Source organism: Aythya marila (genome assembly GCF_965140915.1).
Source record: "Aythya marila genome assembly, chromosome: 3".
Classification (NCBI taxonomy): domain Eukaryota; kingdom Metazoa; phylum Chordata; class Aves; order Anseriformes; family Anatidae; genus Aythya; species Aythya marila.
Window position 1 is genome coordinate 7,564,257 of NC_139044.1, and position 17,553 is coordinate 7,581,809.

The 17,553-nt window shown below is 43.1% G+C and overlaps 1 protein-coding gene across 3 annotated transcripts in view; it reads right to left on the reverse strand.

The window, feature by feature from the left end:
* The window catches only part of SPTBN1 (spectrin beta, non-erythrocytic 1), a 135,843-nt gene that overhangs the window by 18,928 nt on the left and 99,362 nt on the right, over nucleotides 1-17,553 (reverse strand). For all 3 annotated transcript variants that reach the window (XM_082755763.1, XM_082755762.1, XM_082755764.1), the window contains 9 exons: nucleotides 11,667-11,757; nucleotides 7,167-7,313; nucleotides 5,336-5,599; nucleotides 4,418-4,642; nucleotides 4,124-4,213; nucleotides 3,529-3,807; nucleotides 2,196-2,326; nucleotides 592-796; nucleotides 67-441 (listed from right to left, as the gene is read on the reverse strand). In XM_082755763.1, the coding sequence (XP_082611889.1) occupies nucleotides 67-441; nucleotides 592-796; nucleotides 2,196-2,326; nucleotides 3,529-3,807; nucleotides 4,124-4,213; nucleotides 4,418-4,642; nucleotides 5,336-5,599; nucleotides 7,167-7,313; nucleotides 11,667-11,757 (1,807 nt within the window). The remainder of the gene's footprint in view (nucleotides 1-66; nucleotides 442-591; nucleotides 797-2,195; nucleotides 2,327-3,528; nucleotides 3,808-4,123; nucleotides 4,214-4,417; nucleotides 4,643-5,335; nucleotides 5,600-7,166; nucleotides 7,314-11,666; nucleotides 11,758-17,553) is intronic.

The following is a 17,553-nucleotide window of genomic DNA, read 5'->3' on the forward strand; positions in this document are numbered from 1 at the left end:
ACAGTGGGGGCAAGAGCAGTGGAAGCACTCTTCAGCCACAGACCGTGTTGTTCACTTGCTACACACCTGGGTACCGAGCGCCTGGATATCGTGTTCAAATGTAGTGTGCATTCTCTGTAGTGTTTCCACTGTGTTTTGGTCTCTACCAAGCTCTTCTGGCAGTTTCTTGTGTTTGTCTTGAATGCGTCCTAAGATTTCCTTGGCATCATGGTAAAATTTGTGCAGTTCATAAGAGGCTGCTAGAATTTGTGTTCTCGTGTCAATGAGCTCCAGGAGATCAGCCCAGGCCTCATTAAGACCATCCTTCCACTCTGCAATTGTTGCAGCATCCGAATGTCCAGAATTGATGAGTTCGTCTGCCATGTGGTTAACAGTATCAACACGTTCCTGTCCAATGTTTCCAGTGTCTCGGGCAAATTCCCGGAATCGCTCCTGTAGCATCTGAAACACAGAGAAACGGATTCATGCAAGGCTGTATTTGCAAAGTGATCTGAGCAAACCAGTCAAACCAACCACCCATTTATGTGAATCATCTACATGTGTGCAGCCTCCAGAAAAAGGTCAATCTGCAGCCACATCTGAAGACCTTACCGTTACATGCTCATAGTCCTGTCCCAGCTCATGGGATCCTGCCACCACCTCCCTTTCAGCAATCCACTGCTCCAGGTCATCCACCTCTCGGTTAAGCTGGAAGAGCCTGTGTCTCTCATCCAGTTTGCCTCTTCTCTCTTCAGCTAGATCCTTCAGGCCTGCATACAGCTTATCCACTTTGGACTGGCGCATGCTGATACGCTCACTGAAAAATAACAAAGAGCATCAAGTCCTCCCTATCTTTTTTACAAATAATATGAGTAGACTGAAAAAAACTTCAAAGAATAAAAATCACGCTTGGGATATGTAATCGCCAGAATGTGTGCCTGCCGTATGCAGGAATTTGGCTCAGACACCCTTAACCAGCCTTCTGCTGGGATAGCTGGCTGCACTAGCTGGAAATCTCTTCTGCCCTGTACCTGTACCCCTGCTGACTTTAGAGAGTGATGCTGGGAACCATGACTTCCTTTAGTTTGACCACAGATCATACCAGAGCCTTCTCCCATAATGACAGGAAGGATTTGAGCTGCTGAGGCAAGAAGCATTTCATTTTTATTTAAATTCTGCTTCAAAGTTCAGAAGCACTGATGTGTTTTTTCTCACTCTAAAGCTCAGCATTTCCAAAAGTGATTAATGTTTCTGTTGCCATTATCTTTCCATATATTTTGTCTGAGCCACATAGCCCTGTCAAATTGCCTTCCCTCTGCCATATGAAGTCAATTATGTTATTGCAGTGGGCTCAGCCAGGAAATCCACTCTCATCAGAAATTAGGATGACCACAAGAGAGTGCTTTTGAGTTAAATAATCTTCCACCAGGGGCAAAGAGTATCTTGCCTAAGATTGTTCTATCTTCCTATCTGCAAAGGTAGAGCAGTTACACAAATCAGCCTCATCATCAAGTCATCCCCACAGTCAAATCCAATGGGGAATTCTGTTTGCTTAGCTGCAGCTCTTACAATGAAACAGCTCTTACGCTTCCTGAATTCTCTCACAGGGAAACCTGTTTGAGAAAGTTGAGATAAATTAACCAAAATCAAGATGCTACTATGCCTATGTTTAAAGTATGAGATTCAAGCATGAATCTCATACTATGAATCTGAGATTCAAGTCTGAATTTCTACAGAAATCTCACAGGAGTAGATCTCAGGGAGCACTGCCCTAAGACAAAAGGATAAATAACTGTCACCCTATGATCTGGACATAAAAGTTGTCTGAAAGAATAAATAAGGATCTTTGTCTCTCAGGATTGTTATACCTCTGTACAGCTCAGCAGTGCTGGCAGATCTGACACTGCTAGTCTGTATAAAGGGCACAAGGGGCATTTATTGAAGGTGCACAGTGCTATCCAGAAGTCAGGAGCTGTACATACTGACCTTGCTCAGGGCAGAAAACTGCACCCAGAATCCTGGTTCTCCTAAAATCCTGTCTCTGGCCAAATCAGTGTGGTCCAACATGCATCTCTAATGAAACTGAACTCAGCTTCCCCTGTACAAACTCCTGAGTTATTTTCTCTTTACTGCAGTCTTTGTGTGTCAGAACAAGCTAGTGAAGTGATGGAACTACTAAAAGAACTCGTGATACAATTAAAAACAGCAGTTAATACCTTTCAGGGTGATTATCTGCCACCAAAGTTCTGCTGGTCTTTGAAAGCTGGTGCACAGTCTCAGCATAGTCTTCTACAGCCTGTTCCAAAATCTGGTGCTTCTTCAACATGGATACTGCACTCTGTTCATCCTGTTAATGGTGACAGAAAATGACAATCCATTCTCCTACTCCAGGGCAAGACCCCATATAGCAAGTTCATCTTGGTGCATTAGCAAAGAGCAGTAACCAGGAAGATTTATAAAGGACTGCTCCCAGCTCCCGATGACTGTAAATTAACGGTTGAGTTCACAGTAAATGGTACCCACAGAAAGCAAAATGATGAGTAAAAAAGCATGAATACAACAACCCCTCTGAGATACAGAACAAGATTACATCAGCTGCGCACTAAGCATGTTGAATTTCCTCTTCTATGAAGCTTGTTGTGTGTTTACACACTGCTGACTACACAGGGCTCAGAAAAATGAACAGTTTTAGGCACAAGGCTTGTTAGGCTTTTCGGCTACTGACTGGATAAAGACAAGAAAACTTAACTAGCTCATGCCAAAGGATTCTCCACCAAAGTGCCTGGGGAAATTCCAATCAAAACTTTTTATGTGTTGTTATGATTAAGAAAGAAAACAACTCTCAATGTTACACGGTATTGTCAATAAGCCTTTTCATTAACATATTTTTCATGATGAGCTGCTGATGTTAATAGTCCTTTTCATTTGCATTGCTTAGATATAAAAAAGAAAACAAATCCTTGCTAACTGACGACTGAACACCCATGAGTGTTATACTGATACAAAGCTGAGTTTGATTTTATCAGGTTAATGAAGGTGCTGTGTTTTTGTAAATAACAAATAAGATACAGCATACTAACACATACTTGCCAAACTACTGAAAAATAAATGTTCAACTAGTTTGGTATGGTCTGATGCTGTTCAGGTTTCACTGTGCTGGGAGTAAAGACAGGCCTGCAGCTGACAACTAGTGGCTTCCACTGAGCGACCACCAGGCCTACTTCACAGATAGGTGCACTGTGCTGTTCCCAGCGATTCCGCACTGCTGGAAGTGTTGCCCTAACAGGACTGCATTAGCACATCTGGCTTTGCAGCAAAGGAGAACACACAGTTGCCATCCACACTCTGAGGCAGCTTCAGTATAGCAAGATCTATCCTCCACACTACCCAAGATGTCATAACAGATCGAAGAGATGATCACTTGAGCTTTTAGAAGGGAATTAGATTTGTTTATGTTACCATTACGTTAGCGACATATTAAATTATGTCACCTACCCCCCTTGAGCTAAACAATTAAAATCAAGCTAGTGTTGCTGTGGAGCTGCTCACCTTGGCTTTCTCTTCCGACATCATGTAGAGCTCCTGCTCACTCATCCAGGCTTCGGCCTCGGCAGCATCAAAGTAATACTGCTGTGCTCTGTGAGACTCCTCGAGGCGCTTGTGGCGTTTCTCTGTCTCCTCAATTAGAAGGCTCCACAGCTGCTTCAAGTCTGCAAGTCTCTGTTGAATGGCTTCAGCATTAGGGCTACTGTCTGTGATAATATTTTGACTCCTCTCAAAAATATCGTCAATACGAGGCTGATGTCCTTGGATTTCTTTCTGAAGGGTCTAACAGGAGAAAAGCAGACTGATGAGACACTGCACCCAACAAAGAAAAATGCTGCTCAGGGATTTCACCTCTAGAGGGGCAACAAAACACAAGCCATCAGCTCATGTGGATAAACTGGGGTTCTGTCCTCCATGAGCATCCTGGAACACACTGCCCCCCCAGCTGTGGTCACCCCACCTCCCCACAGCACATCCTGACCTCCCCATAGCACATCCTGACTGATGCACCCACAATTTTGCCCCAGGCTTTTCTTTCCTGAATTAGTCAGTGTTAAAGAGAAATAACAGGGAGAGAGCTCTGACAGCACCTGCTTACCTGATTTTTCTTTATCAGTAGCTGCACAGTCTGGAGGTTGTGTCCATGATCAGTAGATGTTGCTATAGGCATTCTCTCTCCAACCCACAACTGCAAAAGAAAAAGAGCACATCTGATTTGGAGCAACCCCAGATACAGCTAGAACATCAGACAGAGGCTGGCATGCATGAGATGCAAAAAGCAGCTTTACTCTACGATGCTACTGAGAGACGTGATTGAAAGGCTTCTTCCAAGCTCTGTGATAGGTGTGACATTTTCCTAGTATCTAGGGAATGAGATTTCTTTTGTACTCACAATTTCATCTTCCACATCCCGGTTAAACTGGTGGATTTCTTTGGAGGCCAGCAGGTTTGCCTTTCTTTCATTTAAAGGTTCGAGCAACTCCAAAAATTTCTTTTCTACAGTAAGGCGTTTTCCATCTACTTCATCTGTGCTCTTTCCTTCCTGACTTAAAGCCCGTGCCTGGCTTTGCAGTTCCTCTATCTCCTTCTTACGAACATCCATTTGATTCTCTAGCATCTAAACACAAACATGGCAAAAGATCTTGAAAAGTAGGGTAAAAGCAGTTTATGTGACTAGGGTACGTCAATAGCTATGTAAGAAGGAAGAACAGATGCTGATCAGTAATTAATAATTATCAAAACACTCACGTTGCAAAGAACAAGGTTTAAACACAGATCCATTCCTTCACAGCTGCAGCCACCCCCTGATGACCCCATTACACCTGCTTGCACAAATGGTGAATTTGGCCAATAGAGCAGAGTTAAGTTGCTTCTATCGGGCGTTCACAAGTTACTCTGAAAAATTTCAGAGCACAGCTAATTGCATGAGAGCTTCACTGCTCCCTCCTGTCCTTACTGCTTCTTTGCTGTCCTTAGAGCAGCAAACCAGGGACCGACCAGTACTGGACAAGTTTGAAACAAGGGCAGGCAGCCAGGTTCAGAGAGGAGGGACTGGTGACTGGGGGACTACGCCAGGAGACAGAAAAGTTGTTAACATGGGGAGAGAAGGAAGTACAAGGGAGCAACTGCATCAAGAAATTTATGGTCAATTTGTTTCTGGATGTGCTTTTGCTGTTTCTTAAAGATAGATGGAACAACAAGAAGAAAGAACAGCAAATAAAAGCTTTTCTAAACTGAAAGGATCTCCCATCTGTTCCTTTGAGTGCAGATATCTGCTCTCTGCCCACTCTGTAACCTGTGCTCCATTTACCTGCTGCTTCTTCAACAGGATGTTGACACTGGTGAGATCCTTTCCATAGTCGTCCGACTGAATTTGACTCTCCAAACCGTTCAGCCACTTATCCAAATCAGCACAGCTCTGGGTAAAAAGCTCTGCCTTGTTTGCATCAAAGAGACGCTGAGCCTTGGTCTGGGTAGTGGATTCGAGCTCTTCCCACATTTGATGGAGACCTGTCAGCTTTTCTTTCACTACAGCTTCAGTCTCTGGTTTCTCTGCAATGAGCTGCATTCCCTCCTGCAAAGCAAAGAACAACCAAAATGGCACCTCCTCAGGAACACTCACAGACCGTTACTGAAATTATTCCAATTAGCAAGCACTCAGGATTCCTCATCTGCTGGCAACATCAACCACTATCTCCAATTATCCAATGACTCTTTCCAGAACAACAGCTCCTACATATCTCTGTTGCCAGCACGAGAATTTCTTGGCAATTGGGAAGGTCAGTCAATGCCTCATTTCTCCTCCCCCCTACTCTCGTTCCTTTGTGGGGGCTCCTGGGGATGCTGCTGGGACTGGAGCAGAGCGGGCTGCTCCACACCGTGTGACATTTCACCAGGGAGTGGTGAAGACCCAGCATAATGCTGGAGCTTATGGCACCAAAACTTAACTGTGTGACTTGAGAGAGGTGTGTTGATGGGTTATGGCAATCACCATGGGTTCATGCTAGTATCAGAGAATGTTCTTCCTTGGAAAGCAGGACACCTGTACCTAGCAGCAGCAGAGCACCTGGACTTGAAATATCTTTTTGTCTCTACAAAGACTTTTGCTTTTGTATTAGCTTTGGAAATATTTTCTTCACCTCTAATTATACTTCTACCTCTGCACCTACGTGGTGCTGACAATAGATAACTCTTGGATGTGAACACTACTCACAACCCAGAACATTCAATAGTGCTGACCCCCATAATATTAACAGTGATTGCCAGCTCTGACTCAAGACACAACTTTGGTACTTCTTTGCTGCAATCTGATTTTTCAGAGGCAAAGAATGAGGATGTACTAGCATCACTAAAAAAGCACATCCAGTACTAAGAGCAGACTTCTAATTACACCATTAAAGGGTATTGCTATTTGCAGATCACAGAAAAACCTCTAATGGAATACAGAGTGCCAAAGTAGGAAAGGAAATAAGCAATTAGGCTAACTTACACTGAACAGAAACCCCACTGTCAGAGCTAAAGACAGTTTAATTTTCCTCCTTAGTTTTCCAAAGTTGCACACAAGAAATGGGGGGAAAAGTACAGATCACAGCTTATAAAGGCCTTCACAGTAACTTGGTGAAAAGAGCTGTGAATCTATTAATTAATCACAAAACTGGCTGTACTTTACCTCATGCATTAAGTTGGTATGTGGAAAAGCTGCCTGATTATAGTCCTGAAAGAATAAAAACCAGCACGGCAGCACAGGTGTCTGAATTCACCTATGTTCAGTTATTTTCTAGGAAGTACTTTTCCTTTATTACCTCAAATCACAACATTTGCCCTTTTCAGCCTTTGGGTATGAAAAATAGGTTAAGCCTTCTTCCTAACATGTAAGAATGATTAGACAAAGAAAACAAAACTGGCAACTTAGCCATTAAGTGTTCTGTGAATGTGTCTTATGTAAAAATCCTTAAGATTGATGTGGAATGAAGGGTTAGATGGAGACACAAGGAGATAGTTACTCTACAGTAAGGAAATCTCCTTTTCACTTAGCTGAATGCAGAATTCAAGGACCGATTCCTGCAGAGGAACAGATCTTCTCTTTGTGCATAACCATCTCTGACAAAGATGAGGGTAGTTTGGGGACATTCTTTAGTTACCTTTTCAATCTTCTCCAGCCATTCTTTGTTGGATGCAAGTTCTGCCATAAATGCCTGATGCTTCAGCCATTTGCTGTGCAGATTCCTTGCCTCATCATAGGACATATCCTGGGCTGTAAGCATCTTTTCATTGATCCAGAGTGAGAGCTGGAAAGGAAGATACACAGGTGTTCAGGACATTTGCAGTAGGGAATAATGTGAAGTACCCAAATGCCTCTGGACCAAGGATACAGAGATGTCCACTACAGAAGAGCTGCATGAGATTCAGGAACTGCTTTTATTCGGGATTCGGTTAAGGATCCACCCCTTTAACAGTTAAATAACATCTCCATCATATAAATAACCTCCAACCTAAACAGAAAGGAATCAACTCCATCATGAGCAAAATCAAACGGGTCTCTTCCAGCTCAACAGGAAGAGAAATGGGCATGTGTCCTGCTTTTTGGTCACAATGTACTTTCGCGCTGTTTTTCCCTTTCAACATTACACAATGCACTTGCTACTCAGGACAGGACTTGAATGTCATCACCACACCCCTGTGGAGCCTTGCGGGTTTCCTCAGGACATTGCACAAGTACACACTAATGGGGTGGCATGCACAAGTCATTCTCCAGAATTAAGCAGAGCCCTAAGGTAAATCTTTCAGTGAAACACTGAGCGAGAAATTCTGTAGTTCCAATCTGTATTAAAAGCCTTAAGAATAAAGATGGTTTGGGACCATTAAATCTCACCATGTTTGTACCTCTTCCCTACAGTCTTTTCTCTACAGAGATTACATAAACATTTAAATACATTTATTTGTCTGGTCTCCAGCAAGGTTTGTGGTACTTGAGATACCCCTTTTCAGATTACCTAAAATCCAAAACTTATTGTGTTCTGATTTTATTCAAATACAAAGACACTGAGAACAATTCCCAGATCAACACTGGAGAAAAATCAATACTTTAAAAATAGCTTATTTGCCAAGGGCAAATGGAATGTGAAAACGATCATAGCAGCCAGTACCAGATTTCCTCCTAGGCTGAGTCTGACTGCTTTATCTGTTCCCTAGGTGTGGATGAAGAAAAACCACACCACACTATCAGTAGTGTTTACAGAATTTGCAAAAAGATTAGTTTACTGCATATTTAAAGTTGTCTGCCAAAGAGGAAAATGTCAAAACAAATCTAAGCTTTTTTCCTAGAACTCCACTTGGATGATACACGCTGTCATGCCGAGGAAGCACTCTTACAAAACAAGTAACAGAGCACAGGCCAGACTTGCCAATTCACCACTGCAGATTCGGGATGAAGGACAACAAATTCATTCAGAACTCACAAGCCATTTTTAAATTGTCCTTAAAGATATTGTGAAGTTCCACAAAAAGGGAAAATCAAAGCAATTTAAAAACAAGTCAAAGAAACTCATCTGATTTTGCTATCAAGTCCGAATAGAAAAATGCTCCCATTAATGGAGACCTCTGTAGGAATCTAAGGTGACAGTTCTAAAGGCTGCTGTGCTACTCGACAATAAAAGGCTATATCAAAGATTACTATGCAACCTGAAATAAGTGTGTTTATTCCTGCCTTTCTAGGGGGAAGTACAGCTGCTTCACTCTGAAAACTGCAGTGCTTGTCTTTTATTGTTTGCTTTTACCCAGCCACAGCAATAAGTCTTCCAAGGATTTAAAAGTGGTTCCCAAAGAAAGGTAGCATCATCTGTACTAACAGATGGGGTCACTGAGACACAGCCAGCCAGTGGTACACAGCCAGTGGCTGTCAGGATAAAACCCTCATTTCTGACCTTCAGAACGTTGTTATACACCTTCTGATAAGACAGAAGTGCAAATGAAGCATTTTAGGGGTGACTATTAAAATCTGGTTTTTGAAACCACTATAGTCACTGGAAGTTGTTATCTTCAGGGCAGAGGTAGATTTAAAAAGACAATACAATAATTTGCTAAAACGGTGCCTCACACTGGCATTTGGAGTATTTGTTTGTCCAGGAAACCATGAGTCAGTTGTTAACACCAGCAGAGCTAGTTAGGTTTCATCCTATCTCCTGCACCATACCACAAAATGCTGTTTCTGCCATCAGCTCCCAGAAAACCTGCAATGAAAAGCAGGCCTAGCTGAGAGAAACGCAGAGACACAACTCTCATAAGTCTGCCAGAGGAATAAGAAAAGGCAGAAGAGCACCGACTGCTGGTGTGCTTCCCAGACACTGCAAATGCCTGGGCTGACGCAGCGTCTCTCCCTGCCGAAGGTTCACAGACGTCTGCAGTCCATGACAAGACCTGCTGGCACACTCAGTGAGCAGACAGAAAGCTCCTGACATGCAGCCTATCCAAATGTGTTTCCTCTGGTGTCCCCAGGGAAATTAGCCCAGACAGTGCTGGGGCTTCGAAGCTCTTACAGGAAGATCAGCTTTAATCTCCTCCAAGGTGAGCTGTAGAAGAGCAGGATGTCCCAGAAGACTGAACGGCAAAATTTATCTAATCCCCCCTCTTCTCTGAATTTCCTGTTGTCACTCTTTCATTCTCTCCACCAATTTAACACATTCATAGTTATGAATGTAAGAAAGAGACAGAATAAGCAACACCTCAGGATTAGCTTGTGCCAGCGTGTCTGACTACTAACACAACAATCTGCCACAGCTTCCTTCGTCTGTGACCCAGAGGAAAGATTTATCAGTGCTGAGCTGTTGTGACGAGCATTATCCTGCCACCTCCTTGAGCGCCACTGACCCTGCTCGCTGCCTCGCTTGTGAGTCAGAGGAGGAAGGAGAGAGGGGCAGGAGGCCACATTTACAGCAAGGCTTTGGCCCAGAGGGACCGGAGGTGGCTGCCCTGGGGAAGGAACACACTTTCCTCTCCCCACATTACAGAACCTCCCTAACGCAGCGGGCAGGAATGCTGAAGATCACTGCCTGCTGAAACAGAGACTGGTTCAGATCTGCCTGCTAACAACTCCCGGCCTCCTGGCCACAGGACATGGAAAAGCGAAGGGCGAGGTATTCCCTTGGCTCCCTTCCACCTCCACTGGGCAGTGGTGCTCCTGTAAGTGCTGGGAGGGAGCAGCTCCACAGAGCTGGCAGCCCTGTTTGAAGAGACACACTCCTTCTGGCCCAACGTAGGTATCAGTGGGCACTTTGTAACCCCCCAGCACCAATTCCAAGTCCCATTATGGCTGTTCTCTCAGAAAACAACCATTCAATTATCATCAAGGCTAACGTCCGCTCAGAAAGGATCGGAAAAAATTGAAACATTTTGAAATTGTTTAGTTCTGTCTTGGAAATGCTCAGAGGAGACATCCGTGTTTTAGTGGCTGGAGAGAAACAATTGAGAGAAAAGGCATTCAGGAGGCCAGACACTAGCGCTTTTATGTTGTCCTTTTTCTTTCAGTGACATTGGGGAAAAAAAACAGAACCTAGGGAAGAACACAACCACACTGACACACAAGCTAGAAGAGCTCCAAGAGCCGGAGGGATTTTTGTATTAGAAATGTTACAGAGGAAGGAAGAAGCTGCTGCTAATGACAGCAGAATTTTTGCTCATCTGTCATGTTTTTACTACCAAGGAAGGAGCATTTAAGCCAAGTTCATGGCTAGCTTATGCAATGCAGGAAGACAGACTGCATCTAGGCAACCAAGCAGTAAACAACATTTGGCCAGTTTATGAGCATCATTTTGCTTCTTTCTTGTATGAATCCCAACTGTGGTGCAAGTCCATTTAGACACACTGCAGCAACTTCCAGTTTCCTGTAGCTGGCTAAAACGTACAGCTAATGCAGCAGCAACTCTTGAAATTAAAAGCACTTTTCTCACAGTCACCTTTCTTTGCAGCCTTTAGGCATGGACAGCTAGCTTTTAATGCACATCACAGGCAAGGCCTATGCCATCTTTAGTCTCTGTTAGTACTTCATGAAATAAACTGAAAATTACTCACTTAATTCCTCATGCTAGGAACAAGACTTTTCTTAACTCTATTTAAAATAAATAAGTTTAAATTTATCACATTTAATCCTGCTCCTCTCTTGTTCCTAAACTGCTATTCTTCTGACTAATATTTTAGAGAAACCACTTAAACAACTGTCCTATACCAGGCCACAAACACATATGCATCCTCAGACAAACTTCTTACTGTAAGAGTTCAGTGCTAATCCCACCAGATTCAGCATGATCGATTTATACCACAGCACAAAGTCTTCACTGCTTTTGGCAATCTTTCCTGTCTTTTGCTTAGCGGATGAAAGGAAAAATTCAGTTCATCCAACAAATGGATTAATTTTTGCAGGGTTCTTTGTGTTTGCTTATTGTTTTGTTGGTTTTTGTTTGGTTGTTTTTTTTTTTTTTTTTTTTTTTTTTTTTTTAATTGTTTACTCAACACTAAATACCACGGGATGACTTGATTGCAAAGTATCGAGTACCCCAGTCCTTATAATACACAGGGTGTGTGTGGGGGGAGGATGCTTTTCTATGGGATGCAGCTTTTAGTGATAAAAGTGAAAGGATGTAGTTTACCTCTTGACAATCCTGAAGGAACTTTTGAAGATCTCTGTTATCTTTGAGTCTCATCAGAAGTTCACTGGCTGCTTCACGGTTCTTCCTATGTCTAGTCAAAAAAATAACAGCAGAGAAAAAAAAAATGAAATAGGCATTTCAAGCAAAACCAATTTGTTCATTTCTGTTGCCCCTCTGGGATACGTTTTGAGTAAGTATGTGGTGCATCTTTTACTGCCTTTCAAATGAAGAGCATGTTTGAAGCTCAGATGTGCCCATGTTATTTAGTGCGCTTACTTAGGTTCAGCACGCATTTGTTTTTCTAACAAGTCAAATACACAGGGCAAATTTTGAAGTCAGCGTGGTTTCACAAGTATCATGTACAGAATTTGGAGCACTAGTTGGAAGACCACAGGGAATTTCAGTCTGTTTGCCAAAAAACATAAGAAAACCATCTTCAAAACTGCAACAATTAGATCTCAGGTTACACAGCCCTTGCAAAGTGTTCACTTGCTGTAATGCTCTCCATAATATACCTTCCCTGTGGCTCAGCACCTCCTGCTAGCCAACAAAGCTGTAGTAATTTATATAACCCTCCGAACACTGTTTTTAACAAACTCATGTGACACACTTGTGTACTTCAGCAAACAGAAGCTCTATTTGCCTTGGAATGTATTTCTCAGAGCATTTAAGAGTAACCTTAGCACAGAGGAAAACCAAAGGTTAGTCAAAAAGCCCTATTTTTAATTCCTAATTCTTTGCTCCTTGAAGGATGAGTTGTGCTGGCAACCCCACAGTTCTTAGTGGGTTCCTCAGATGGACATGGTGCCTGATGAGCTGATTCCTGAGGTATCGCCAAACATGTTTCTGACTGACACTTCTTTTGGAATAGTAATCCCTGTCGATCTGTACTTCCCTTATTTATGAGGCAATTTAGACGGAGGAGGCAGAGTAAAGAAGATGATTTCTATTTATTGCTCACTGTGTAAGATTTGTTCATATTTCGTTGTGCATGGTCTTATTGCTGGGCTATGTAATAGACTAAGATAAATAAGGATATAGAGTTGGAGGTTATTTTATAGGGTGGCAATTTATAAGATGATCTCAGCACATAATTCCAATAGCTGAATAAATCCATGTTAGTGGAAGTCTCCAGACACTCACGATATTCTCAAAGGCTATAAATTACATGTCGACGACAACTGGCTTAACATACCACTTTTCCTGATCTAAAAATTACCAGAGCAAGCTCTCTGGAAGAGTTTAGTGACTTCAGAAACATGAAGATTACCTGTGTTTGCTGGGTGTTACATAAAAGCAAAAGGTCTGTAAGGCAGAGCAATAGGAGAGGACCCTTTAAAGGGCTACACATTGCTCCTCTGTTATCTCAACAGCTTTCTCTGAATAACTGTGCAGGCAGCAACTATAAAGCTGTAGGTAAAAACCAACTGAGTTACAGATCAGATGGCAGGGAAGATGCACATAACCATCAAAGGAAGAGGCTGGAGTCCAAGCCCAGGTAATCTTGATGTCTTGGCAGGTGTTACCTGAGAGAGTGCAAAGGAGAGGACACACAAATTGTGCCTTAGGAAAAGCCCCTGTAATGTAGTTAACAGCAGTGGGTTTGATTCCACTCTTTTGTGGCTCACATATATACGTCTGGGCAAATACAGTGCATTAGTCGGGTTGCTAAATTGAAGCAAGAAATTGTTTGGGTGATTCTATCATGATGATTTAGTGTCACGATGATTTAATAGATTTAAGGGTAGATTACATTCTAGACTCATGCATTCTGGAGAGGACACAAGTTGTGCAATTAAAAGGAAAATTTTCATGACATTGATTTGAATATAGTTAAGAATGAACAGACAAGTTCTTATGTTGAGAAACCTGGAGTTTAAAAATCTAGCAAATTATCTCCACGCAGTATTGGAAATACCGACTTTAAGAACTCTGAAGGGAAAATACGCAGGAACATCACACAGATGATGATACAGCTGTGTTTTTTTGTTTTGTTTTGTTTTGTTTTTTTCTTCAGCATAACAAATGTGATCATTGGTGCTCAGAGTTATTTAACACTAAAAGGTTGTTTGGTTGTCCAAAATGACCTGGAGTGAGATTGCAAGATGAGAAATCTCTGAAGAACAGGGCTGAACTGTAACAAGGCTTAAACTGGATACTTGAGGACGTGGTTGTAATATACTCAGGATGGAATATATCCCTGCTGGAACTGGCAGGAATTCCTGTACTTTCATCACAGAATTGGTGTTATTTTTGAATGGGAATAAATGGCCTTAAGAAGTCATTTAGTCTGTTCTTCCTACCCAGAGTGGCTATATCCAAACATAATTAATTCCTTCTCCGTGTTTCCCCAAATTGTTCTTTAAGAACTCCAATGACACATTTTAGAATTTTCTTATTCCATAACTACGCTTCCCATTACAAAGCTTTTCTTACCCTCTACTACCAGTAAGTCTGAAAGACTCTAAAGAGAATCAACAGGCAGACAGACTGAAGAACAGAACCCTTTCAGGTACCATTTTTTATCCAGATGCTAAAATCACGTGGTGTAAAGGGCCTGGCTGCCCCATGCCTCTGGCCCTGTGTGCAGAGGCCAAGCTAAGCCAGCTGGTGGGGCAGGGAGGTGGATGGACCAGCGGACAGACTGGTGGACAGACCGGACTGCAGCTGCACTGAGGGCCAAGAGCACTGGGCAGCCCTGGAGGGTGGAGAAAAGCACCAAGCCTGATGCACGGTTTTTGAACAAAGATTGCTTGACTGCTGATTGCAGTCATCCCTGTTAAAATCCTACTCTTCTGAGAGGTGCATGGCAAGGAAGGGTCAGAAACTGACTCTGCCACACTTCACATTATCAGTGAGTGCTCTTACTGGTTTGCTAAAACAGTTTGTGGAAGAAAACCCCACACTAGCACAGAAGGGTTTGCTCTTCAGACTCCAGTTATTTAGAATGACTGCTTGAATTCACCTGCTTGTTCATGTGAGAAACTGCATGTATTACTTACATTATAGCTATGTCTAGGTTTACATTAAATAGGGACTTCCCTCTATATGCTGAAGAGGCAACCTCAAATTCCAGTGTCTAAATTAAGCTAGACCTACATGGTAAAATGAGATAGGAAATGTACCGCAGTCGGTTAAAACATGAGGACATCTTCCTTCTGTGGCAACGTTGTGAAGAACCTAAAATAGTAAAATGAGGTATGTTCAGCATGAAGATGTGCCTGATTCAAATTAACCCAAGAGCAGAACACCAAAATTTACCACAGTGTTCCCAGGCTGTCTCTGCAGAGGTCCTTGACAATGCTAACACCACTGACAACTGACAACGTCTCTTGTGGTTTAACTGTAAGCCTGTGGGTTTCAAAACCTTGAAGAAGTAATAAATCTTACACATAGCATGAATGCTACTGCCTGCTAAGAATGCTGAGATACATGCAAGGAAGATATAACTCTCTAGTTGTTCCAGCAAACAGCAGGCATTCTCCTTCCTGAATGGGCAAAGAAAAAAATATTTCAGTTCTCTGTTGAGTTAGAAAGTTGCACAAGTACAAAAGTTGATGAAAAACAGAACCAGGTAATAACTTGAGTCAGACCTGACACTATCTTGAAGCTAGATCTCAGTTTTAGAATGAGAGAGGCCACAATGTAAGCAACTGGACCATGGCAGTCCCCTTATGCTCCTCCAAGAGAAAATGGAGAAGAAAACACTTTCCTTCTGGATGGCAGAAACAGAAGCAGAAGTCACCAAATTAAGGACAGCTGCAGAGGGGAGACCAGCCAGGAGCCCTGCTCTCAGCAACCCTCTGGACTCAGAAATAGAAGGGGAATGTTCTTCACTGAGACCCCACCAGGGCCCCTTGGCAGCAGGGAAAGCCGCAGACGTGTGCAGCTATAAAAGTGTCCTACACCTGAGGGAGCAGCTGTAAAAGGTAAAGCTGAGACCCACAGGGGCTCAGAGGTCACACAGCAGCATAACTGCCCCTGGTGTGCTGATAGCTTGCTCCATTTCCCCTTCTTTCCTTGTGATAGTTTTACTCAAACCCATCTTGTCCCTCCCTCACTCTTTCTCCAGGTCCTTTTCCCCATTTATCTTTCCCTTGAACTGCATTAGAAGATTGTGCTGAAGCTGTACATCCTGTCACCCTGCTCCCTCAGCCTCTGCATTCTCCTCTCCTTCCTGAGCCTGATGCCTACAGTGTCTGTTCAGATGGAACCATTTCAGGGCAGGGGCTGTCTGCTGCACCAATGGCCAGCGGGTTCTCCTCCGCATTAGCTTGCAAGCATTGCTGTAAAAAGCACCATTAGCCATATGAAAAACTACAAAGAGCTCCATATAGGAAGTACGGAGCCACTGCACATATTTGAACTTGTTTGTTTTGGTCTTTTGTTATACATCCAGGTGGAGCCTGGTTGGGAGAGCATTTTTTTTGTACAACCAAAGAGGCTTCCTTTGCTACCACTCCCACTACACCCAGCCCTAAGGCTTTGTTCTTGAGGCTTATCAGACTTACAGACTCAGAGAGCAATCACACGGATTTCCTGGATAGCAATGCACCGGATGGTTTTTGCAGTGCTCTGCATAAATACTTCTGGAATTGAGGAAATGTCCTGGGAAAAAAAGTGGGGTTAAAAAAACTACAGCCTCTAGGACTTGCCTGCCATTCTGAGCAGGAACTACAGCATGTCTTGCAGCCAGGACAGCCCAGGTGGCCAGCTAATGCCACAGAAAAGGAGCTGTGCTGGGGAAACAGCAACCAGAGCACCTCAGCCACAGGCAGCAGCGGCCCTGCTGCAGGGCACACGCAGGATGGAAGGCTGAAGCTGTCTCCACTCCATCCACCTCAGCCAGGGTTGCACAAAGAGGTTGGCTCCTTGCTACTGTTTTTTAAAATTCCAAAGTTACAGAAAGAAGACACCTAATCAGAAGGGCAGGATCGAGTCCAGCTTTCATAAGTGGATGTGAAAACTTGAAGTAGAGAACATCTGAAGTCAGAGAGGGTAAATAAAGGAAAATAATTTTCACAATTTCTGCTGACTAGAAATACATTTAGAGCTGACTCTGTAAGCAGCATCAAAAAGCTATCAGACTGCATTTATGCACTGAATTAAACCTGATGTCCTTTAGGCCACAAAATTCTCCTACAGGTGGGCCACATGAGGGCAGAACTCATCGCACTAGAGATGGCAGCATTTCCAAACACTCTTTCCTTTCTTAATCCTTCTCACTGGATGCTCCTTGAGCGAGAGGCACCTCTTTGTCACGGGTACTCTGCAGTGAAGGGCACTGACAGCCAGGGCAACCAAAATGTCCACAGCGTGTAGGATTTTTGGCACTGATGCACAAAGTGCTATGCCACTACAGCACCCATTTGACATCCCAGCCCTTCCTGCCCCAAATGCAGTGCTTTATGGAAATGGAGAAAGAATGAAGAAGATGCTGACTGGATGTGCTCATTATGTTCCAGTATCAGACAAAAGGCAAACATAAATCCTCCCTTTGTCTATGAGTAACGTCTTCCATAAAACGAAACAGTTACCTTCACACAATGGGACCTGTGTGTGCCTGTACTCAGGTTCTAGTTTGCTGGGGCTGGAAACCCAATTAAGTGAAGAAATTCAGATCCTAGATTGCTTTCATATAATCTCCTCTTTCTAGTATTTGCAGATTCTCTTTGTGATCTAAAGAGAGTCAAGCTGGTTAGAGAGAGAATGAAAATATGAGGTACCCTTGGCAGTAGACTATCAGAGGGCTCAGAGGTCCTCAGCAAGCTCTGGGCACAGGAATATCTGCCCTTTTTTAAATCCATGAGCCACAGCTAAAGCAGGTGCATAGACGGTGCAAAATGTTTACCAAAACAAGAAAGACACATTCTTTGCACTGCTTCAG